The sequence below is a fragment of the Hyla sarda genome (genome assembly GCF_029499605.1).
Source record: "Hyla sarda isolate aHylSar1 chromosome 1 unlocalized genomic scaffold, aHylSar1.hap1 SUPER_1_unloc_3, whole genome shotgun sequence".
Lineage (NCBI taxonomy): Eukaryota > Metazoa > Chordata > Amphibia > Anura > Hylidae > Hyla > Hyla sarda.
Window position 1 is genome coordinate 1017219 of NW_026607589.1, and position 26685 is coordinate 1043903.

The following is a 26685-nucleotide window of genomic DNA, read 5'->3' on the forward strand; positions in this document are numbered from 1 at the left end:
TAGGGTATCCGCCGAAACTTTAAATGAATGATGCAAATGAAATTGCATCATTGAGTCCGAAGGGGACATAAGTCCTCAACTGATAAATCCATTTGGTCTCTATTTGAAGAAGTTTTTTGTCTAGATCTCCACCCCTACTATCTAGTTGGACCGTAGTAACACTCTGGAAAATTAGATTACAAGGAGAATCTGGGTGGAAAAGATGCATGTGATTAGATAGGGTTTTATCCCTTTTATTTTTTATGTCCCCTATATGTTCAAGAATACGTCGTCTAAGTTGTCTACTGGTTTTTCCGACGTATCCCTTGGGACAGGTGCAGGAGGCTAAGTAGATGACACCCATTGTTTTGCAATTCGCATAATTCCGATTAATGTAGACATGATCATCAGTGTAGCGTTTAAAGGTTTTTGACACTTTTATGTAGTCACAGGCTTTACATCCCCCACATCTAAATGTGCCCTTGATTTTTTGGTTAAGCCACGTAAGTTGTTTCGGAGTGGAGAGGTGACTATGTACCAAAAGGTCCTGTAGATTTTGAGACCTTCTGTAGGTCACTATTGCTCTATCCTCAATTAGTTGTCCTACCAGTGGGTCACTTTTTAGGATGGGCCAGTGACGATTGATAATTGATCTGATATCTGACGCTGCCGCATCAAAGGTGGCAATTATGCGTGGAGCAGTCGTCTCATCAGGAGTCCTGTCTTTTGATTTGAGAAGACTGTTTCTGTCCTTTGTACATGCATTTTGGTATGCTTGTTTTAAAACTCTGTCGGGATATCCTCTTTGTCTGAAACGTGACCTAAGGTCACTGGCCTCTGTTTTAAAGGCATTATCTGATGAGCAGTTTCGTCGAATACGATGGTATTGCCCTTTAGGTATACCCTTTTTTAAGGGGACTGGATGATGACTTTCCCACCTAAGTAGATTATTGCCTGCAGTCGGTTTTCTGTATACTTTAGTATGGATGGTGCCATCTTCACTACGTTCCAATGTAACGTCTAGAAAATTTAGAGAGTTTTTATTAATCTCATATGTGAACCTTAGGCCAATATTATTCACATTGATGTCTTTGATAAAGTCATGAAAAGACTCAGATGTTCCAGACCAAATGATCGCTATATCGTCAATATAGCGTGCCCAAAGTATGATGGAGTTGTGGTACATAGAGTAGTGGTCATTGAAAATAACCGTTTTATCGGACATCAAAGAACTCACACAGGAGAGAAGCCATTTTCATGCTCAGAATGTGGGAAATGTTTTATCCTGAAATCAATTCTTGCTGTACATCAAAGAACTCACACAAAAGAGAAGCAATTTTCATGTTTAGAATGTGGGAGATGTTTTTCTCGGAAATCGGGTCTTCTTCAGCATCAAAAAACTCACACAGGGGAGATGCCAATTCAGAGCACATCTATATATTAACCATGTACATAGGATAGTTGACAGTAATACTTACATATATATATATATATATATATAGTCATGGCTGTAAATGTTGGCACCCCTGTATCACAGAAAAGTATTGCAGTAACATATGTTTTGCTATACACATGTTTATTCCCTTTGTGTGTATTAGAACTAAACAAAAAAAAAGGGAGGATAAAAAGCAAATCGGACATAATGTCACCAAACTCAAAACATGGGCTGGACAAAATTATTTGCACCCTGTACTTAATATGTGGTTGCACATGCAAAAAAAAATAACAAAAAAAATAACAAATCAGTGGCTTCCTATAACCATCAATAAGCTTCTTACACCTCTCAGCCAGAATGTTGGACCACTCTTCCTATAACCATCAATAAGCTTCTTATACCTCTCAGCTGGAATGTTGGACCACTCTTCCTATAACCATCAATAAGCTTCTTACACCTCTCAGCCGGAATGTTGGACCACTCTTCCTTTACAAACTGCTCCAGGTCTCTCTTATTGGAAGGCGCCTTTTCCAACAGTAATTATAAGATCTCTCCACAGGTGATCAATGGGATTTAGATCTGGACTCATTGCTGACACTTCAGAACTCTCCAGCACTTTGTTGCCATCCATTTCTGGTGCTTTATGACGTATGTTTGGGGTCATTGTCCTGCTGTAAGGCCCAGGATCTCGGACGCAAACCCAGCGTTCTGACACTGGGCTGTACAGTGCGACCCAAAATCCATTGGTAATCCTCAGATTTCATGATGTCTTGTACACATTCAAGGCCCCCAGTGCCAGAAGCAGCAAAACAACCCAAAACATCATTGACCTCCACCATATGTCACTGTAGGTTCTGTGTTCTTTTCTTTGTAGGCCTCATTCCATTTTCGGTAAACAGTAGAATCATGTGCTTTACCAAAAAGCTCTATTTTGGTCTCATCTGTCCACAAGACATTTTCCCAGAGGGATTTTGGTTACTCAAGTTCATTTTGGCAAAATGTGGTCTTGCTTTTTTATGTCTCTGTGTCAGCAGTGGGGTCCTCCTGGGTCTCCTGCCATAGTGGGGTCCTCCTGGGTCTCCTGCCATAGTGGGGTCCTCCTGGGTCTCCTGCCATAGTGGGGTCCTCCTGGGTCTCCTGCCATAGTGGGGTCCTCCTGGGTCTCCTCCATAGTGGGGTCCTCCTGGGTCTCCTCCATAGTGGGGGTCCTCCTGGGTCTCCTGCCATAGCGTTTCATGTCATTTAAATGTTGACGGATAGTTTGCACTGACACTGATGCTCCTTGAGCCTGCAGGACAGCTTGGATATCTTTGGAACTTGTTTGGGGCTGCTTATCCACCATCCGGACTATCCTGCATTGACACCTTTCATCAATTTTTCTCTTCCGCCTACACCCAGGGAGATTAGCTACAGTGCTATGGGTTGTAAACTTCTTGATAATGTTGAGCACTGTGGACAAAGGCAAATCTAGATTTCTGGAGATGGACTTGTAACCTTGAGTTTGTTGATATTTTTCCACAATTTTGGTTCTCAAGTCATCAGACAGTTCTCTTCTCTTTCTGTTGTCCATGTTTAGTGTGACACAGACACACAATGCAAAGACTAAGTGAACTTCTGTCCTTTTTATCTGCTTTCAGGTGTGATTTTTATACTGCCCACACCTGTTACTTGTCCCAGGTGAGTTTAAAGGAGCATCACATGCTTGAAACAATCTTATTTTTCCAATTTTGAAAGGGTGCCGATCATTTTGTCCAGACCATTTGTGGAGTTCAATTTGCAGTTTTTTCCTCCCTTTTTTGGTTTTGTTCTAATACACACAAAGGGAATAAACATGTGAATAGCAAAACATGTGTTACTGCAATCCTTTCCTGTGAGAAATACTTAAGTTTCCAGAAAAATTTCAGGGGTACCAACATTTATGGCCATGACTGTATAATACATCCAATATAACAATATAAGCATATAATATGTCCAATATAAACATATAATACGTCCAATATAACTATAGAAGCATATAATACATCCAATATAAACATATAATACGTCCAATATAACAATATAAACATATAATACGTCCAATATAAACATATAATACATCCAATATAAGCATATAATACGTCCAATATAACAATATAAACATATAATACATCCAATATAAACATATAATACGTCCAATATAACAATATAAACATATAAAGCGTACAATAACATATAATACGTCCAATATAAACATATAATTCATCTAATATAACAGTATAAGCATATAATACGTCCAATATAACAATATATACATATAATACGTCCAATATAACAATATATACATATAATACGTCCAATATAACAATATAAACATATAATACGTCCAATATAAACATATAATATGTCCAATATAACAATATAAACATATAAAGCGTACAATATAACAATATAAACATATAATACATCCAATATAAACATATAAAGCTTACAATATAACAATATAAACATATAATATGTACAATATAACATAATAAGCATATAATACGTCCAATATAACAATATAAGCATATAAGATATCCAATATATACATATAATACGTCCAATATAACAATATATACATATAATACATCCAATATAACAATATATGCATATAATACGTCCAATATAACAATATATGCATATAATACGTCCAATATAAACATATAATTCATCCAATATAACAATATAAGCATATAATACGTCCAATATAACAATATATGCATATAATACGTCCAATATAAACATATAATTCATCCAATATAACAATATAAGCATATAATACGTCCAATATAACAATATAAGCATATAAGACGTCCAATATAACAATATAAACATATAATACGTCCAATATAAACATATAATATGTACAATATAACAATATAAACATATAAAGCGTACAATATAACAATATAAGCATATAAGATATCCAATATATACATATAATACGTCCAATATAACAATATAAACATATAATGCGTTCAATATAACAATATAAGCATATAATACATCCAATATAACAATATAAACATATAATACGTCCAATATAACAATATAAGCATATAATACATCCAATATAACAATATAAGCATATAATACGTCCAATATAACAATATAAACATATAATACTTTCAATATAACAATATAAGCATATAATACGTCCAATATAACAATATATGCATATAATACGTCCAATATAACAATATATGCATATAATACGTCCAATATAACAATATAAGCATATAATACGTCCAATATAACAATATATGCATATAATACGTCCAATATAACAATATAAACATATAATACGTCCAATATAACAATATAAATATATAATACATCCAATATAACAATATAAATATATAATACATCCAATATAACAATATATGCATATAATACGTCCAATATAACAATATATGCATATAATACGTCCAATATAACAATATATGCATATAATACGTCCAATATAACAATATATGCATATAATACGTCCAATATAAGCATATAAGACGTCCAATATAAACATATAATACCAATATAACAATATAATGGGGGAGATTCATCAAAACCTGTCCATAGGAAAAGTTGTTTAGTTGCCCATAGCAACCAATCAGATCGCTTCTTTCTTTTTTTCAGAGGCCTTTTCAAAAATGAAAGAAGCGATCTGATTGGTTGCTATGGGCAACTCAGCAACTTTTCCTCTAGACAGGTTTTGAAAAATCTCCCCATTATATGTCCAATATAACAATATAAACATATAATACGTCCAATACAACAATATAAACATATAATACGTCCAATATAACAATATAAACATATAATACGTCCAATACAACAATATAAACATATAATAGTGTTGTGATAATTCTACGCCCCAAAAATGAATCACTATGTTTAATATGTTTAATAGCATGATGTCGGCCATTTTGCGTATAATCTAAGTAGGCCACAATTCTAGTTTCATCTCTACAAAAAGTGCCAGTCTGAGAGAATACTTGTCTCTTTAGATATTTATGGCTGTTTAGATAAGACAGACAGATTAGGGGACTAGTTACACTCTCTAGACGACCCTACTACAATTCAGCCAAGGCAAAGGGGGGTGAAAGGAGAGAAAGGGGGTTGAGATAAGAAACTGTGAAATAATTATCTCATCCGAACGAAAATGAGTTCTTTACCATATAATATATATGGTAATCAGTAGGACATATGATATTGTCATATACTGTTAGTATTGTAAAATACATCAGTATATATCTATTATCTTATATATGATTCTCATAGGGAGCATTGCTCAGTGTTATTGTAACTTACAATCAATTACCTAGACTAGACAGACAGGGAGATTCACACGTCTGTGTGAAAGAGACCTCCATGGTATTGTTATCTCTCCAATAAATTTGGATGTCTAGGTAGGTCCCAAGATGTATATGAGAATCCAGGTTTTAATTACTCATATGTCAAAAATAATCCCTGTTTGTTAATTATGGCTCCATACGTCACGTGTGGAATGTGGGTTTAAGACCAGTTATTGACAGTTAACCCTTAATAGTAATGATGCTCATTTTTTAGGCAATAGTACCCCCTAGCATATGGGTAGTTGACATTACACCAACAGGAAAGGCATTATGGGTGATATGCTTAATGCATTCTGGGTATTATAGTGATGTCATAGTCATTACCATATGTACACGCCCAGCCTACATTCATTGGGGAATTCCAATTTAGGAGGGTGTGTCTAACTAATTAAAAAGTCTGGTAGATGTTAGGGACTGTAGACTGTGCTGTAGACAGTGGACGGGAGAGAAGACAAAAACACTCAAAGAAAGGAACACACCTAGAGGAAAGACTTAGACAGACAAAGACAAAGAGGTCTTCCACTGAAAGAGGTCCACAAGATGGAAGCCATGAAAAGCCATGTGAGATCCCAGTAAGCTGGACTGATCACACGGTACCGGACCAATGGCTATCCATAACGATGAGATAGACCGTTCAATTTTACTAGGACCAGAAGCGAGGTTCTTGCATAGACTTGGTAAGAGACACAAAAATGGTATTCCGTTTAATTAAGGCTAATTGGGATAATGGTGATGGAATTATACCATTTAGATTGGCGAATAAATTAATTTAATAAAATAATGAATTATCTCCATATTGAGATTATAGTTTTAGGTTATTGTGAGACTTCATTCTACCTGCAGAAGAATCAGGACTCATAATCTATCAAAGCATTAAATAATTGCTTAGACATATTGATAGAATTCCTACTCGCCAAGCTAAGTGTTATAAGTACATTTCCCACACAAGAAGCTTGTTTCAAGTTCTTCCTCCTAAAATATAGTCTAGAGAGATCATAAAACTCTGCTATTTGTCTTAATGTCTTACCAAGATCATGTATAGAAAATAGTCCAGAATGGGGCGGAAGTATTCTTCCATGTTAGTATCCTTATGGATTTGAATTCCGTTAGAAGAAACAGACATGGTCGTACATCTACATATTGTATATTGATCTAATTGCTTCTCAGCATAAATTCAAAAACTAACAGGTTATCCTTATGGATTTGCTCATTCTTGGAGTCATGTGATTTGTAGTTGGTTAGAAGGGGGTGGGGAGTGTATTTAGCATTCCATTTTGATATGTCTATGATTAGATATTGCCTATCTTCATATCACGAGGTTCCTCTGAATAGAGTGATATGTAACCTTTTTCTTATATGATATCCTAACCTAGTAGTTTTTGTTTTTATTGTAACAAGTTACTTACTACTCACATGTATTGTTCTACTATATGTAGTCAATTAACAATCTTGTAATAATTACAAATATATATAATTGATATTCATTTGCATATATCATTGTGTTTATTACTCATTTATGTCTATAACCTAATAACAAATAAATCTGCATACTTTTATACCTGTGTATTATTGTATATTGCAAAACTACATCCTTAAGCGTTACCGTCATCCCGTCATAAAAATAACTTGTTGATATCTGAGGAAATAGTCGGACTCAGATGTGAATTGTATTGATTAGCTTTGTCGACAATTCACCAGGTCATAATTTTGATATTTTTTATAATTTTAAATTTTTCATAATTCATTTTTATGGCCATAATTCATAATTGACTTATTTCCGCACGACAATACGTCCAGTATAACAATATAAACATATAATACGTCCAGTATAATAATATAAACATATAATACGTCCAATATAAACATGTAATACATCCAATAAAACAATATAAACATAATACGTCCAATATAACAATATAAACATATAATACGTCCAATATAACAATATATTCATATAATACGTCCAATATAACAATATATGCATATAATATGTCCAATATAACAATATATGCATATAATATGTCCAATATAACAATATATACATATAATACGTCCAATATAACAATATAAGCATATAATACATCCAATATAACAATATATACATATAATACGTCCAATATAACAATATATGCATATAATACATCCAATATAACAATATAAACATATAATACATCCAATATAACAATATATACATATAATACGTCCAATATAACAATATATGCATATAATACGTCCAATATAACAATATATACATATAATACGTCCAATATAACAATATATGCATATAATACGTTCAATATAACAATATATACATATAATACGTCCAATATAACAATATATGCATATAATACGTCCAATATAACAATATATACATATAATACGTCCAATATAACAATATATGCATATAATACGTTCAATATAACAATATAAACATATAATACATCCAATATAACAATATATACATATAATACGTCCAATATAACAATATATGCATATAATACGTCCAATATAACAATATAAACATATAATACATCCAATATAACAATATATGCATATAATACGTCCAATATAACAATATATGCATATAATACGTCCAATATAACAATGTATGCATATAATACGTCCAATATAACAATATATGCATATAATACGTCCAATATAACAATATATGCATATAATATGTCCAATATAACAATATATGCATATAATACATCCAATATAACAATATATACATATAATACATCCAATATAACAATATAAACATATAATACGTCCAATATAACAATATAAACATATAATACATCCAATATAACAATATAGGCATATAATATGTCCAATATAACAATATAAGCATATAATACATCCAATATAACAATATATGCATATAATATGTCCAATATAACAATATAAACATATAATACGTCCAATATAACAATATAAACATATAATACGTCCAATATAACAATATAAACATATAGTACGTCCAATATAACAATATAAACATATAATACGTCCAATATAACAATATAAGCATATAATACATCCAATATAACAATATATGCATATAATATGTCCAATATAACAATATAAGCATATAATACATCCAATATAACAATATATACATATAATACATCCAATATAACAATATAAACATATAATACGTCCAATATAACAATATAAACATATAATACATCCAATATAACAATATAGGCATATAATATGTCCAATATAACAATATAAGCATATAATACGTCCAATATAACAATATAAGCATATAATACATCCAATATAACAATATATGCATATAATATGTCCAATATAACAATATAAGCATATAATACATCCAATATAACAATATAAACATATAATACGTCCAATATAACAATATAAACATAAAATACGTAAATAAATAAATATACGATCTTGGCGCTTCCTTGTCTGTGGGTGTAAACTGCTCTAGTTTTGTGATTTTGTGCACCTTTCCTGCTGCCAGGTATATACTATGGGTCCCTGTCTACCATAGATATGTACCGGAGTACTAGTAAAATCAATAAATTAACATATACCAGCGCTGAAAGGGTTAAAAATAGATACTTTTCTCGTTGAATGCTTATGTAATCTGCAGATTGTGGTAATAATCCTCAATGTGTCAATGGTCTAGATAATAATAAAATTAATATGTGTATAATGATCTGTAGTGCCCAGGTATACATACATGTAGATGTACAATGTAATGCACTTACACAACGTTGTGCTCACCTGTATGTATATATACTTGTATATCTACAATGTAATACACTTACACAACGTTGTGCTCACCTGTATGTATATATACTTGTATATCTACAATGTAATACACTTACACAACGTTGTGCTCACCTGTATGTATATATACTTGTATATCTACAATGTAATACACTTACACAATGTTGTGCTCACCTGTATGTATATATACATGTAGATGTACAATGTAATACACTTACACAATGTTGTGCTCACCTGTATGTATATATACATGTAGATCTACAATGTAATGCACTTACACAATGTTGTGCTCACCTGTATGTATATATACATGTAGATGTACAATGTAATACACTTACACAACGTTGTGCTCACCTGTATGTATGTATACATGTAGATGTACAATGTAATGCACTTACACAACGTTGTGCTCACCTGTATGTATATATACATGTAGCTCTACAATGTAATGCACTTACACAACGTTGTGCTCACCTGTATGTATATATACTTGTATATCTACAATGTAATACACTTACACAACGTTGTGCTCACCTGTATCTATATATACATGTAGATATACAATGTAATGCACTTACACAACGTTGTGCTCACCTGTATGTATATATACATGTAGATATACAATGTAATGCACTTACACAACGTTGTGCTCACCTGTATGTATATATACTTGTATATCTACAATGTAATACACTTACACAACGTTGTGCTCACCTGTATGTATATATACTTGTATATCTACAATGTAATACACTTACACAACGTTGTGCTCACCTGTATGTATATATACTTGTATATCTACAATGTAATACACTTACACAATGTTGTGCTCACCTGTATGTATATATACATGTAGATGTACAATGTAATGCACTTACACAACGTTGTGCTCACCTGTATGTATATATACATGTAGATGTACAATGTAATACACTTACACAACGTTGTGCTCACCTGTATGTATATATACATGTAGATCTACAATGTAATACACTTACACAACGTTGTGCTCACCTGTATGTATATATACATGTAGATCTACAATGTAATACACTTACACAACGTTGTGCTCACCTGTATGTATATATACATGTAGATATACAATGTAATGCACTTACACAACGTTGTGCTCACCTGTATGTATATATACATGTAGATATACAATGTAATGCACTTACACAACGTTGTGCTCACCTGTATGTATATATACTTGTATATCTACAATGTAATACACTTACACAACGTTGTGCTCACCTGTATGTATATATACTTGTATATCTACAATGTAATACACTTACACAACGTTGTGCTCACCTGTATGTATATATACTTGTATATCTACAATGTAATACACTTACACAATGTTGTGCTCACCTGTATGTATATATACATGTAGATGTACAATGTAATGCACTTACACAACGTTGTGCTCACCTGTATGTATATATACATGTAGATGTACAATGTAATACACTTACACAACGTTGTGCTCACCTGTATGTACATATACATGTAGATCTACAATGTAATGCACTTACACAATGTTGTGCTCACCTGTATGTATATATACATGTAGATGTACAATGTAATACACTTACACAACGTTGTGCTCACCTGTATGTATATATATACATGTAGATGTACAATGTAATGCACTTACACAACGTTGTGCCCACCTGTATGTATATATACATGTAGATGTACAATGTAATACACTTACACAACATTGTGCTCACCTGTATGTATATATACATGTAGATCTACAATGTAATGCACTTACACAACGTTGTGCCCACCTGTATGTATATATACATGTAGATGTACAATGTAATACACTTACACAACATTGTGCTCACCTGTATGTATATATACATGTAGATCTACAATGTAATGCACTTACACAACGTTGTGCTCACCTGTATGTATATATACATGTAGATGTACAATGTAATACACTTACACAACGTTGTGCTCACCTGTATGTATATATACACGTAGATCTACAATGTAATGCACTTACACAACGTTGTGCTCACCTGTATGTATATATACATGTAGATGTATAATGTAATGCACTTACACAACGTTGTGCTCACCTGTATGTATATATACACGTAGATCTACAATGTAATGCACTTACACAACGTTGTGCTCACCTGTATGTATATATACACATGTAGATGTATAATGTAATGCACTTACACAACATTGTGCTCACCTGTATGTATATATACACGTAGATCTACAATGTAATACACTTACACAACGTTGTGCTCACCTGTATGTATATATACACGTAGATCTACAATGTAATGCACTTACACAACGTTGTGCTCACCTGTATGTATATATACACGTAGATCTACAATGTAATGCACTTACACAACGTTGTGCTCACCTGTATGTATATATACACGTAGATCTACAATGTAATGCACTTACACAACGTTGTGCTCACCTGTATGTATATATACATGTAGATGTACAATGTAATGCACTTACACAACGTTGTGCTCACCTGTATGTATATATACATGTAGATGTACAATGTAATGCACTTACACAATGTTGTGCTCACCTGTATGTATATATACACATGTAGATGTATAATGTAATGCACTTACACAACGTTGTGCTCACCTGTATGTATATATACATGTAGATGTACAATGTAATACACTTACACAACGTTGTGCTCACCTGTATGTATGTATATATACACATGTAGATGTACAATGTAATGCACTTACACAACGTTGTGCTCACCTGTATGTATATATACATGTAGATATACAATGTAATGCACTTACACAACGTTGTGCTCACCTGTATGTATATATACATGTAGATATACAATGTAATGCACTTACACAACGTTGTGCTCACCTGTATGTATATATACATGTAGATATACAATGTAATGCACTTACACAACGTTGTGCTCACCTGTATGTATATATACATGTAGATCTACAATGTAATACACTTACACAACGTTGTGCTCACCTGTATGTATATATACACGTAGATCTACAATGTAATGCACTTACACAATGTTGTGCTCACCTGTATGTACATATACATGTAGATATACAATGTAATGCACTTACACAACGTTGTGCTCACCTGTATGTATATATACACATGTAGATCTACAATGTAATGCACTTACACAACGTTGTGCTCACCTGTATGTATATATACATGTAGATGTACAATGTAATGCACTTACACAACGTTGTGCTCACCTGTATGTATATATACATGTAGATCTACAATGTAATGCACTTACACAACGTTGTGCTCACCTGTATGTATATATACACGTAGATCTACAATGTAATGCACTTACACAATGTTGTGCTCACCTGTATGTACATATACATGTAGATATACAATGTAATGCACTTACACAACATTGTGCTCACCTGTATGTACATATACATGTAGATATACAATGTAATGCACTTACACAACGTTGTGCTCACCTGTATGTATATATACATGTAGATATACAATGTAATACACTTACACAACGTTGTGCTCACCTGTATGTATACATACATGTAGATGTACAATGTAATGCACTTACACAACGTTGTGCTCACCTGTATGTATATATACATGTAGATGTACAATGTAATGCACTTACACAACGTTGTGCTCACCTGTATGTATATATACATGTAGATGTACAATGTAATACACTTACACAACGTTGTGCTCACCTGTATGTATATATACATGTAGATATACAATGTAATACACTTACACAACGTTGTGCTCACCTGTATGTATACATACATGTAGATGTACAATGTAATGCACTTACACAACGTTGTGCTCACCTGTATGTATATATACATGTAGATGTACAATGTAATGCACTTACACAACGTTGTGCTCACCTGTATGTATATATACATGTAGATGTACAATGTAATACACTTACACAACGTTGTGCTCACCTGTATGTATACATACATGTAGATGTACAATGTAATGCACTTACACAACGTTGTGCTCACCTGTATGTATATATACATGTAGATGTACAATGTAATGCACTTACACAACGTTGTGCTCACCTGTATGTATATATACATGTAGATGTACAATGTAATGCACTTACACAACGTTGTGCTCACCTGTATGTATATATACATGTAGATATACAATGTAATGCACTTACACAACGTTGTGCTCACCTGTATGTATATATACTTGTATATCTACAATGTAATACACTTACACAACGTTGTGCTCACCTGTATGTATATATACATGTAGATCTACAATGTAATGCACTTACACAACGTTGTGCTCACCTGTATGTATATATACATGTAGATCTACAATGTAATGCACTTACACAACGTTGTGCTCACCTGTATGTATATATACATGTAGATGTACAATGTAATACACTTACACAATGTTGTGCTCACCTGTATGTATATATACATGTAGATATACAATGTAATACACTTACACAACGTTGTGCTCACCTGTATGTATATATACATGTAGATGTACAATGTAATACACTTACACAACGTTGTGCTCACCTGTATGTATATATACATGTAGATATACAATGTAATGCACTTACACAACGTTGTGCTCACCTGTATGTACATATACATGTAGATATACAATGTAATACACTTACACAACGTTGTGCTCACCTGTATGTATATATACATGTAGATGTACAATGTAATGCACTTACACAACGTTGAAGATTCGCACCTTCAATAAATGTTCTGCTGATAGGCTTCTGCTCCAGCGGCCCTTGTTTGTCAACATTTATACTGTAGTATAATCCTGGATATGTGGTTGCGGTATGATGAACTGCAGATCCACACCTTAAATAAAGTACCTGGTGCGATGTTCTGCAGAGAGATTTCTGCTTTACTGGCTCTATTACATAGGAGAGAGGTGCGTGCTATTCCTTTTGTCTCCACCGCTAAACCTAAACCGCACCTTATCGGTGAAGGGAGTGTATTCCAGTTCTGCCGGCTCCTCTGTTTCGCTATATTCCGGTGTCCTCGGTGATTAGGGACGGTCTGGGAGACGACCCCGGCCGGTGGTTTCTGGACCAGAAGCGTTCCTGCAGCAACTGCTATGGATCAGGTGACCACTGGTGAGTGACGTCACTACAGGTCACGACTGAGACCAGAAAACCTCCGATGCATTTGGGAAAACACTATTTCCTTCATCTGGGAGGGGTCCTCGGGCGCTAACCTGAATTTATTTTATCTGCTGCTGATCAGCTTCACACCGGGAGGATTTTCCTGCTGATTTTCCGTGTGTTTTTTTTCCTGAAGATAAGATCTTATTTCTTTTTACTGGTGAAATATTATATGTATACACAGCATAAGGTGACGACATGTTCTCCTTATTATCAGTTTGTTCAGTGTCCGTTGCGGATTTTCCAAGAGCCATTTTTCTCCTTTTTCCATTATAGCAAAGGACAGTATTTATTTTGTAGATAACTACTCTTTGGTTTTATTCCTAGAATTTTATTGTTTCATTGTGGAACTCAATGTACATTTCTTATACTTGTTCTCGTCCAGATTTTCCACACTGGGAGGAATATCTGATTTTTTGCATTTTTTTGCCAGTTTTTTTTTTAATTAAATTTTAAAAAAGAAGGGAGAAAAACAGGAAACCGATTAATATATTAGAAAAGGCATAGTTTTATACTCAGTAAGGATATCTCTTTTTACAAAAAGCCATAAAGTAAAAATTTCATATTTAATCCATTAGGTACCAGGGTATCTAGGTCAAATATCCATTTTGCTTCAGACCTGGACATTTGAGAGATGTAATCTCCTCCTCCTCCAATGGGGTTCCACTTTTTCTATCCCTAGAAAAGTGGCTCCTTTTATGCTGCAGTTGTGTTGCTTCTTAAAATATTTAGAGAGGGGATGTCCCTCGTGTCCCCTATTTATATTATAACAATGTTCCCCTATTCTCTTATTCAGTAGGCATTGTCTGAATAGACCTTCACATGAAGACCTTTTATACATTTTTCAAAGCTTGTAAGGCCTTGAAGACTGCCTTCAACTCTCGATACTGGGTCTATTGAGACCAGGGACCCTGCAACTAAGTGTCCCCCACCAGAACTCCCCAGCCCCAAAGACTGACGTCTGATGTTATAGGAATGGATGGATGAGGAATCGGGAAACCCCCAGAACAAGGTTCTCCTTTTTTAGCTGCCATTTTAAAGACTTTTTTACGTGGTGAGATAACCTCATTTTGTTGTTCGGATTTGTGTCTGGAGAGTTCTGGAGTGACTCTGGCACCAAGGTACTGCCGGAATACAAGAGGTCATGGACCCCAGTAAAAACATGGCCTCCCTTAATGTGACAGTCTACTTCCGAAAGAGACTTAATTTTCTGCTATAAAAAGAGGATACCTTTTCTGCTGGAAGAAAAGTCTTTTGTTCAGGGTCATGCCCAAAAATGTCTTGGCCCTTGATGGAGTGTGATCTGATTTTTGGAAATGTATTATCCAACCCAAATCTTGAAGACCTGATACCGTCTGATAGACATGTTGGGAAAGAAGATGATGAGAATTGGCAGTGATTAGAAGTGATTAGTCCCCTATGGGGGCTATAAATGTGTAAAAAAAAAAAAAGTTAAATGTGATTTAACCCTTTCCCTAATAAAAGTTTAAATCACCCCCATTTTCCCATTAAATATATAAACATATTCCAGAAGAACAGCACTACTACAAAAAATAAAAAAAATAAAAAATAAAAGGGTGCTCGCAGAGGCAAGAGCCTTGGTCAGGGGCTCACTCAGTATAGCAATCCAATGATTCCACAGCACACCAAAACGATTGTCTCAAAAGTAAACAGTGATTTATTCCATATCCAGTGTTACAAATAAGCGTATTTGTAATACTGGATATGGAATAAATCACCGTTTACTTTTGAAACAATCGTTTTGGTGTGCTGTGGAATCATTGGATTGCTATATATATATAAACAAAAATAAACATTAAACATATGTGGTATCGCCGCGTGCGTAAATGTCTGAACTATAAAAATATAATGTTAATTAAACTGCACGGTCAACGGCGAACACGTAAAAAAAAATTCCAAAGTCCAAAATTGCTTATTTTTTCAAATTTAAAGTTTTATTGTTTTGAGTAGAGAAATAAACAACAACAAAAAGAATCAAATACAGCAAAGAGAGCGACAACTCAATTCAAGTAATGATAACAAAACCATAATCGACAGGTCAGCCTTTAGGAACAGTAAGCTGAATAAAGTATGGAGTAGGATATTGGTGCTATCAACATAGTGGCTGTGTTGTTTTATTGCAATTTCCTTATTGTTACAGCAGGTGGTAGTGGATCCTAAACGGAGCTTCTTTAGATTTAGATTCTTTAGATTTATAGTGGCTGTGTTGTTTTATTGCAATTTCCTTATTGTTACAGCAGGTGGTAGTGGATCCTAAACAGAGCTTGTAGGAGACCGGATTCATTTTCTGCAAGACCTCGAATGGTCCAAGGTAACGAAGACCCAACTTGTAACTGGGGATCCTGAAACGAACATACTTAGAAGAAAGCCAGACCTTGTCACCAGGGAAGAAAGTCTGAGGAGACCTTCTCTTGTTATCCGACTGAGACTTCATAAAGGAAGAAGTGAGCTCCAAAGAGTGTCGGGTTTCTTGCCAAATTGTCATGAAATCCCGTAATTGTTCATCCACCGCTGGCAAACCAGAAGAGACTGGAAGAGGAAGGGGAAGACGAAGATGATGACCATAGACAACAAAGAATGGTGATGTCCTCTTAGACTCAGAATCCTTGTCGAGCTGAGACAAAATGACGGAGATAGTCTCCCAGGATTTGATTAACTCTCTCTACCTGGCTGTTGGTTATTGGGTGGTAGGCAGAAGAAAAGTCCAGCTTGATTTTAAGGCGAGAGCAGAGAGCCCACCAGAACTTGGAAACAAATTGCACTCCTTGATAAGAGACTATGTAAGATGGAAGGCCATGAAGGTGGAAGATATGCTGAAGAAAATGTTTCGCCAGTTGCGGAGCAGATGGAAGACCAGGCAAAGGAATGAAATGAGACATTATGGAAAAAGGATCAACTACAACCCGAATGACCGTATTGTTGCTGGAAGGTGGCAAATCAGTAATAAAGTCCATAGCTATGTGAGACCATGGAGTTTCCGGAATAGGCAAAGGTTGTAGAAGGCCAGCTTGTCTCTGCCTGGGAGCCTTGTCATGAGCACAGATAGTACAGGAACGTTCACCGCGTTCAAGGTTCGGCCACCAATAATGCAGGAAAATAAGTTGGACTGACTGCCGTACTTTAGAATGACCCACCGGCAAGAAAGAATGTCAGATTATAAAGCTTGCATTATAATATACATATTACATATAATATACATCATAGACTTGCATTGAGGTCACGAGCCACCGCCCCACATTGCCAGTCGTCCGGCACAGAGCGAAGTTCGCTCTGTGCAAAGGATGTCTAGGGTGCCAGCAGCGGGACCCCTGCGATCAGACATCTTATCCCCTATTGTTTAGATAGGGGATAAGATGTCTATTAGCGGAGTTCCCTTTTATTGGTCTCCTCCAGGACTTTGTAACATCAGTATAATGTAAGACTGCGCTTCTTACATCTAACTTGTAAAATGTTTCTTCCTTATCGTTCTTAGGGCCATTACAGAACGTAGGAAGAACGATGTCTTGTATTAGCTACTATTTTTGGGAGGAAAGCAGGATTACGTTTTAAGATGATTTTATCCTCTAAAACTGTAAGATAGAGACTTTCAATAGATAAGGCTTGTATTTCACTTGCTTTTCTGCCTGAAGTGATAGCCACAAGGAATACAGTCTTCCATGTAAGATGCTTGATAGAAGATTCACATAAGGGTTTAAAAGGGTTTTGAGTCATCATATAGTCCCGAACGCTTGGAGCATGCAGCAGGGGTTGTGACGTCATGGCCATTCCCCTCGTAACGTCACATCACGCCCCCCTCAATGCAAGCCTATGGGAGAAGGCGTGGATGCCGCCACGCCCCCTCCCATAAAATTGCAGTATTGGGACATGGCGTGATGTCGAGGGGCGTGGCCGTGACATCACGACCCCTGCTGCCCGCACCCAGCATTCTAAACAAACGTCGGGTGCTGCAAAGAGATTGCGGGGGTGCCAGCTGCGGGATCCCGTGATCACACATTATATCCCCTAACCATTGGATAGTGGATAAGATGTCTAGCAGTGGAGTACCCCTTCAAGAGTGCTCAGGGAAAGGCCCACCTCAAAGCCGTCCTGTAAGAAGTCCAGAATTCTAGGAATATTGTTTAAAAATATTTGGAGGGGAAGAGCTACACCAAGACAATAAGGTGTCTATGACCTTCTTAGAAAGACCCTTTTATTCTAGTACAAACCTTTCAATAGCCAAGCTGATTGACTAGGTCCTTGTGATACAGGGGGCCGTGGCTGAACAGTTCGATTTACTGAGGAAGAATGGGGTCCACTAGAGAGATTTCTTAACAGGCTGAACCAGCTTCTCTTTGGCCACAATGGGGCTATAAAGATAAATTCTGCGGTACCTTCTGAAGAGCTCTCATTATCAGAGGAAACAGGGAAGGAAAGCATATGTAATGTCCGTTTTTGTGTTTTTATGTTTTTATGTCTTGGGTCTGTTCAGACAATGGTATTCTTGTCTGAGCAGTTTCTGTTTTAATTCTTCCTGTGCTTGGAAGAGTTAAAGCTCTGAGCCAATTGGAACTCTGGTGTGGCTATTTAAACCCTAGCCTTCCTGCACTCAAGTGGCTGGTGATTGAACTTCCATGTCTGTTTTATCATCCACTATGTATTTATTTTGTGATATTATCTGAGTTTTAGCCATGGTTAATAATCCTGTTTATTATTGATTTTAGTCTGTGGTACATCTGTCGGTTTTTAGGATTGTATGTCCGTTCTGCTTGTACCTTGTTTCTTTGTCTCTGTTCACACTGTGAGAATCCTGACCTGTGTCCCTTCACGTTGTGAAGTTTGGTTTTCTTGTATCCTTTTTTATAGAGTTCATTATAGCTGATCTTTGGAGTTTATAGTACATGCACTGATCATAGAGTATATGATCACTGATCTTGTGTTTCCTCTGTGCTCTACCATTAGTCTATAGTGCCCTCTGTGCTTACGCACTGATCTGTGTCCTCTGAACTTAATCTGTTTATGTTAGTTATCTGAGTCCAGTGTTCCAGTCTATGTTCTTGATCAGTTTAGTGTTTTACATTCAGTTCATCTGTTTATCCCCTTCATCTCCTGGTTTCTGCTGTATACTTACTCCATACCTAGTCTTGTTCATTTATTCATATCTGCCGTTTATGTTGATTCCGGTTTCTGAACTGTTTGTTAGTACACTAGATTCTGCCCTGTTTGTATATTTATATCCTGTCTGGTTTATCTGGTTGTTTGGTAGTTTTCCCCTTATGTTTCTATGCCTGTGTTCAGTATTATCTGTTTTTACGTCCATTGCACATTAGCGCAGGTAGGGACCGGCACCGTGGTTGTTGATCCACCGTTTAGGGCAGATGGGCAAGCAGCCTCGCAGTTGTTGTCATGACCGGGGGAGGACAGGGAGAGTGAGCCCTAGGCTGACCCTAATAACACTCTTCCCGTCTTCCCCCGGTCATGACAGCTGTTACGCCGAGTGCTCCGGGTCCCTGCTCCTCCCCGGAGCGCTCGCGGCGTTCACCTCCGTGCAGCTCCCCGGTTGGATCCGCTGACCGGGAGCGCTGCACTACTGTCTCCGGCGGGGATGCGACCCGCGTAGCTCGCATCCCAGTCTCCTCACCTGCCCCGTCCTCCGTCCATTCGCCCGGATCCAAGATGTGACGACTTAGAAAATCGGCCTCTGGATTGTCCGCTCCTTTCAAATGAACTGCTGACAGAGATGCCACGTTCTGTTCTGTCTTATAAAAAACCTATACTGATAGAGCCTTCAGTAGTGTGTGTATTGTTCCTCCCTGATGGTTGATAAAGGTAATGTTGTCTAAATAGACCTTCACATGAAGACCTTTTATAAATTTTTTCAAAGCTTGTAAGGCCTTGAAGACTGCCTTCAACTCTCGATACTGGGTCTATTGAGACCAGGGACCCTGCAACTAAGGGTCCCCCACCAGAACTCCCCAGCCCCAAAGACTGACGTCTGATGTTATAGGAATGGATGGATGAGGAATCGGGAAACCCCCAGAACAAGGTTCTCCTTTTTTAGCTGCTATTTTAAAGACTTTTTTACGTGGTGAGATAACCTCATTTTGTTGTTCGGATTTGTGTCTGGAGAGTTCTGGAGTGACTCTGGCACCAAGGTACTGCCGGAATACAAGAGGTCATGGACCCCAGTAAAAACATGGCCTCCCTTAATGTGACAGTCTACTTCCGAAAGAGACTTAATTTTCTGCTATAAAAAGAGGATACCTTTTCTGCTGGAAGAAAAGTCTTTTGTTCAGGGTCATGCCCAAAAATGTCTTGGCCCTTGATGGAGTGTGATCTGATTTTTGGAAATGTATTATCCAACCCAAATCTTGAAGACCTGATACCGTCTGATAGACATGTTGGGAAAGAAGATGATGAGAATTGGCAGTGATTAGAAGTGATTAGTCCCCTATGGGGGCTATAAATGTGTAAAAAAAAAAAAAAGTTAAATGTGATTTAACCCTTTCCCTAATAAAAGTTTAAATCACCCCCATTTTCCCATTAAATATATAAACATATTCCAGAAGAACAGCACTACTACAAAAAAATAAAAAATAAAAAAAATAAAAGGGTGCTCGCAGAGGCAAGAGCCTTGGTCAGGGGCTCACTCAGTATAGCAATCCAATGATTCCACAGCACACCAAAACGATTGTCTCAAAAGTAAACAGTGATTTATTCCATATCCAGTGTTACAAATAAGCGTATTTGTAATACTGGATATGGAATAAATCACCGTTTACTTTTGAAACAATCGTTTTGGTGTGCTGTGGAATCATTGGATTGCTATATATATATAAACAAAAATAAACATTAAACATATGTGGTATCGCCGCGTGCGTAAATGTCTGAACTATAAAAATATAATGTTAATTAAACTGCACGGTCAACGGCGAACACGTAAAAAAAAATTCCAAAGTCCAAAATTGCTTATTTTTTCAAATTTTAAGTTTTATTGTTTTGAGTACAGAAATAAACAACAACAAAAAGAATCAAATACAGCAAAGAGAGCGACAACTCAATTCAAGTAATGATAACAAAACCATAATCGACAGGTCAGCCTTTAGGAACAGTAAGCTGAATAAAGTATGGAGTAGCATATTGGTGCTATCAACAAACGTGTCAATACTGCAAAAATGAAAGAGGAGTAAGCACCTGTCATTAGAAAAGAAAGAGAAGTGAAAGAGTGGACTCAACCACTACATAGCACAACAAACAAAATTGCTTATTTTTGGTCACTTTGTATACTATAAAAAAAATTTGAAAAAAAGCGATCAAAAAGTCCCATCAAAACAAAAATGGTGCCGACAAAAACTTCAGGTCACGGTGCAAAAAATAAGACCTCATACCGCCCCATATGCGAAAAAATAAAAGTTATAGGGGTCAGAAGATGACATTTTTAAAAGTACTAATTTTCGTGCAGTTATATTTTTCCCCATAAGTAAAACAAAATCAAACCTATATATAAGTTGGGTATCATCTTAATCAACCAGATTCGATTTTAATTGAATATGGACCTACAGAATAAAGATAAGGTGTCGCTTTTACCGAAAAGTGCACTGCATAGAAACGGAGGTCCCCAAAATTTACAAAATAACAGGCGTTTTTTTTCAATTTGGTCCCACAAATATATATATTTTTTCCGTTTTCGGAGTAGATGTTCAAGTACAATTGGTGGCGCAAAAAATAAGCCCTCATATAGGTTTGTATGTGCAAAATTGAAAGGGTTATGATTTTTAAAAGGTAAAGAGGAAAAATGAAAGTGCAAAAACGGAAAAACTCTGAGTCCTTAAGGAGTAAAAGTTAACGAAAACACGTATTCCATATACTCTGCTCAAAAAAATAAAGTGAACACTAAGATAACAGATCCTAGATCTTAATGAATGAACTAATCGTATGAAATACTTTCGTCTTTACATAGTTGAATGCGCTGACAACAAAATCTCACAAAAATTATCAATGAAAATCAAATGTATCAACCCATGTAATGTCCTTAAATCAAGTCACAAAGAGGCTCATTAATGTGTGTGGCCTCCATATGCCCGTATGACCTCCCTACAATGCCTGGGCATGCTCCTGATGAGGTGGAGGATGGTCTCCTGAGGGATGTCCTCCCAGACCTGGACTAAAGCATCTGCCAACTCCTGGACAGTCTGGGGTGGATGGAGCGAGACATGATGTCCCAGATGTGCTCAATCGGATTCAGGTCTGGGGAACGGGCGTCCAGTCCATAGCATCAATGCCTTCCTCTTGTAGGAACTGCTGACACACTCCAAACACATTAGGTCTAGCATTGTCTTGTATTAGGAGGAACCCAGGGCCAACCGCACCTGCATATGGTCTCACAAGGGGTCTGAGGATCTCATCTCGGTACTTAATGACACAGGCTACCTCTGGAAAGCACATGGAGGGCTGTGCGGCCCCCCAAAGAATTGCCACCGCACACCATTGCTGACCCACTACCAAACCGGTAATGCTGGAGGATGTTGCAGGCAGCAGAACATTCTCCACGGCGTCTCCAGACTCATCTGTGAAGAGCACAGGGCGCCAGTGGCGAATTTGCCAATCTTGGTGTTCTCTGGCAAATGCCAAACGTCCTGCACAGTGTTGGGCTGTAAGCACAACCCCCATCTGTGGATGTCGGACCCTCATACCCCCCTCATGAAGTCTGTTTCTGACCGTTTGAGTGGACACATGCACATTTGTGGCCTGCTGGAGGTCATTTTGCAGGGCTCTGGCGGTGCTCCTCCTTGCACAAAGGCGGAGGTAGCGGTCCTGCTGCTGGGTTGTTGCCCTCCTATGGCCTCCTACATGTCTCCTGATGTACTGGCCTGTCTCCTGGTAGCGCCTCCATGCTCTGGACACTACGCTGACAGACACAGCAAACCTTCTTGCCACAGCTCGCATTGATGTTCCATCCTGGATGAGCTGTACTACCTGAGCCACTTGTGTGGGTTGTAGACTCCATCTCATGCTACCACTAGAGTGAAAGCACCATCAGCATTCAAAAGTGACCAAAACAGCCAGGAAGCATAGGAACTGAAAAGTGGTCTGTGGTCACCACCTGCAGAACCACTCCTTTATCGGGGGTGTCTTGCTAATTGCCTATATTTTCCACCTGTTGTCTGTTCCATGTGAAATTGATTGTCAGTGTTCTTCCTGAGTGGACAGTGGGATTTCACAGAAGTGTCATTTACTTGGAGTTACATTGTGTTGTTTAAGTGTTCCCTTTATTTTATTGAGCAGTGTATTTACAATCAAAACAATGAAAAAATTGTTGCTCCCAAATGTATTGTCAATATAATGTCAGATTACTACAATTCACTGTACAATCTTAAAAAAGATTCTATTACTCCTCAACCAGAACCATCTACTATCACAGTTTTCTAGCAAGTTTAAGAAAAACTAAATACTTTATCCGCTTCTATTTTCCTTTCTGAGGTAAATTCTACTATTAAATGCTTAAAGGGGTACTCCGCCGCTAGACATCTTATCCCCTATCAAAAGGATAGGGGATAAGATTTCAGATCGCGGGGGTCCCGCCGCTGGGGACCCCCGGGATCTCGTCTGCAGCACTCACCTGTTGCGGCTTCCGGCAGCGCTGGAGGCTCTCATCCTAACGCCTCACGACCACGGTGACGGGAGATCGTGACGTCATGATTCCGCCCCTGTGTGACGTCACACCCTGCCCCCTCAATGCAAGTCTATGGGAGGGGGCGTGATAGCTGTCACGCCCCCTTCCATAGACTTGCATTGAGGGGCAAGGCATGACATCACACGGGGGCGGAGTCGTGACATCACAATCTCCCGTCAACGTGGTCGGGAGACGAAGCCTCCAGTGTTTCCGGAAGCTGCAACAGGTGGGTGCTGCAGCCGAGATCCTGGGGGTCCCCAGCGGCAGGACCCCCGTGAACGGACATCTTATCCCCTATCCTTTCAATAGGGGATAAAATGTCTATGGGCGGAGTACCCCTTTAAAGCCTAATAAGTCACCCGGACCTGACGGGTTAACTAACGCATATTATAAACTGCATGGGCGCATCTTGGCTCCACACTTAGTCTGTTTGTACAATGAAGCCATTCTCCGGGGTAAATTCCCCTTTGAAATGCTTAATGCAATTGTGGTTACCCTACCTAAATCGGGTAAAATTCCTAACAAATCATTTAAATTAAGACCCATCGCCTTATTAAACATCGACTTGAAAATGTACGCCTCTATACTGGTAACAGACTTAAAGTTATCCTTCCTTCATTAATAGTAAATGACCAGGTAGGTTTTGTAAGTGGGCAACAGACCATGGACGGAGCTCATCGGTTTTTGGACATTATATCTATCTTGGAGCACCGTCGGACGCCTTCTCTGCTCCTAACTTTGGATGCGGAGAAGGCGTTCGACCATGTACACTGGGGGTACCTGCGCAGGTCCTATCGAAGTTTGGCCTAGAGGAAAATTTTGGGAAGGCAGGAGCCATATCGAATGAATTTGAAATTTCAAATGGTACCAGGTAGGGGTGCCCTATTTTTGCTTTATGGAACCCCTGGCTCAACATATCAGAACCTCACAAGACATTACGGAAGTTATGATAGGCACCAAAGAACATCACACTCATCTTTTTGCCGACGATGTCCTTTTTAAGCATGACGTGTCCTGAGCAATCTTTCGAACGTATTACTCAAAATCAGTTGTTATAAAATCAACTCCTCTAAGTCCCAAATTCTGAGCATAGGAATACCAATAGAACTTAAATCAGAGTTCAGAATCTATATCCATATAGATGGACTGATGGCCAGATACCTTATTTAGGAATGATACTTACATCCCCCCTGACCAGGGCCACCATCAGGAATTTCAGGACCCCATACACCACCACCCCTTACCAAAAGAAATAGTACAAAAAAACCTTTTTAATTTGGGTCATATCTTTATAGCACAAGAGGGGAGATTCATCAAGGCTTGTGCTGAGGAAAAGTAGAGCAGTTGCCCATAGCAGCCAATCAGATGGCTTCTTTTATCTTTCAGAGACCTTTTATAAAAAGAAAGAAGTGATCCGATTGGTTGCTATAGGCAACTGGTCAACTTTTTCTCTGCACAAGTATTCGTGAATCTCTCCCAAAATACGTGCAGCATTTCAAGTCGAAATATGACCAGATTTTAGCATGTAAATGGACAAAAAAAAAGGGTCTGACACTTAAAAGTATACCTCAACTTGTATTCAATCTTTGACAGTGAGAATCTGGCTGCTGAGACCACCAATTATTTAGGGTACAGTCCCAAGAAGCGCTTACAAAGAAAATTTCATGCTGCGCAAAATGTGCTGCACAGCGGGAAATACACTGCGTAAGTGCTACGTGGGACCATACCCTAAAACAAAGAAACAGAATATTTTCAGCCAAAATACTGTGTGTGAACATGGGGAAAAGTCCAACCATTGCTATGAAATACTGCAGTATATTATGTCTCAGCAATAATGTCTTACACTATGGATAAAGCTGGGACTTTGACAACACCAGAACAGGGTGTAGAACTAAGAAATATATATATATATATATATATATATATATATATATAGGCACATGCAGTGGTGGATTAAAGGGGTTCTCCACCTTAAGATGATTTAGTACGTACCTGGCAGACAGTAATGGACATGCTTAGGAAGGATCTGCGCTTGTCTTGGGGGTTAATGCCCATGTTGTGAGATTACCATAACACTGTGGCTAGCTTTTTGTGAACTGGTATTTCCTGTTTTAGTTTCCTTCTTTGCCTACAAATCCCATAATTCCATTTTCCTCCCTCCTACACATGAGCCACCCCACCCATTGAAACATAAATGAGCGGCAGCCATTCAAAAGACCTGTGTTTTTCAATCAGGGTGCCTCCAGCTGTTGCATTAGTTGCAGATTGATCT

General features: G+C 37.2%; 1 protein-coding gene across 1 annotated transcript in view; it reads right to left on the reverse strand.

Moving 5' to 3' along the window:
• Positions 1 to 26685, reverse strand: part of LOC130298177 (uncharacterized) — a 185373-nt gene that overhangs the window by 96505 nt on the left and 62183 nt on the right. The window contains 2 exon segments of the mRNA XM_056551088.1: positions 518 to 999; positions 17000 to 17293. Of these exon segments, the coding sequence (XP_056407063.1) occupies positions 518 to 999; positions 17000 to 17293 (776 nt within the window).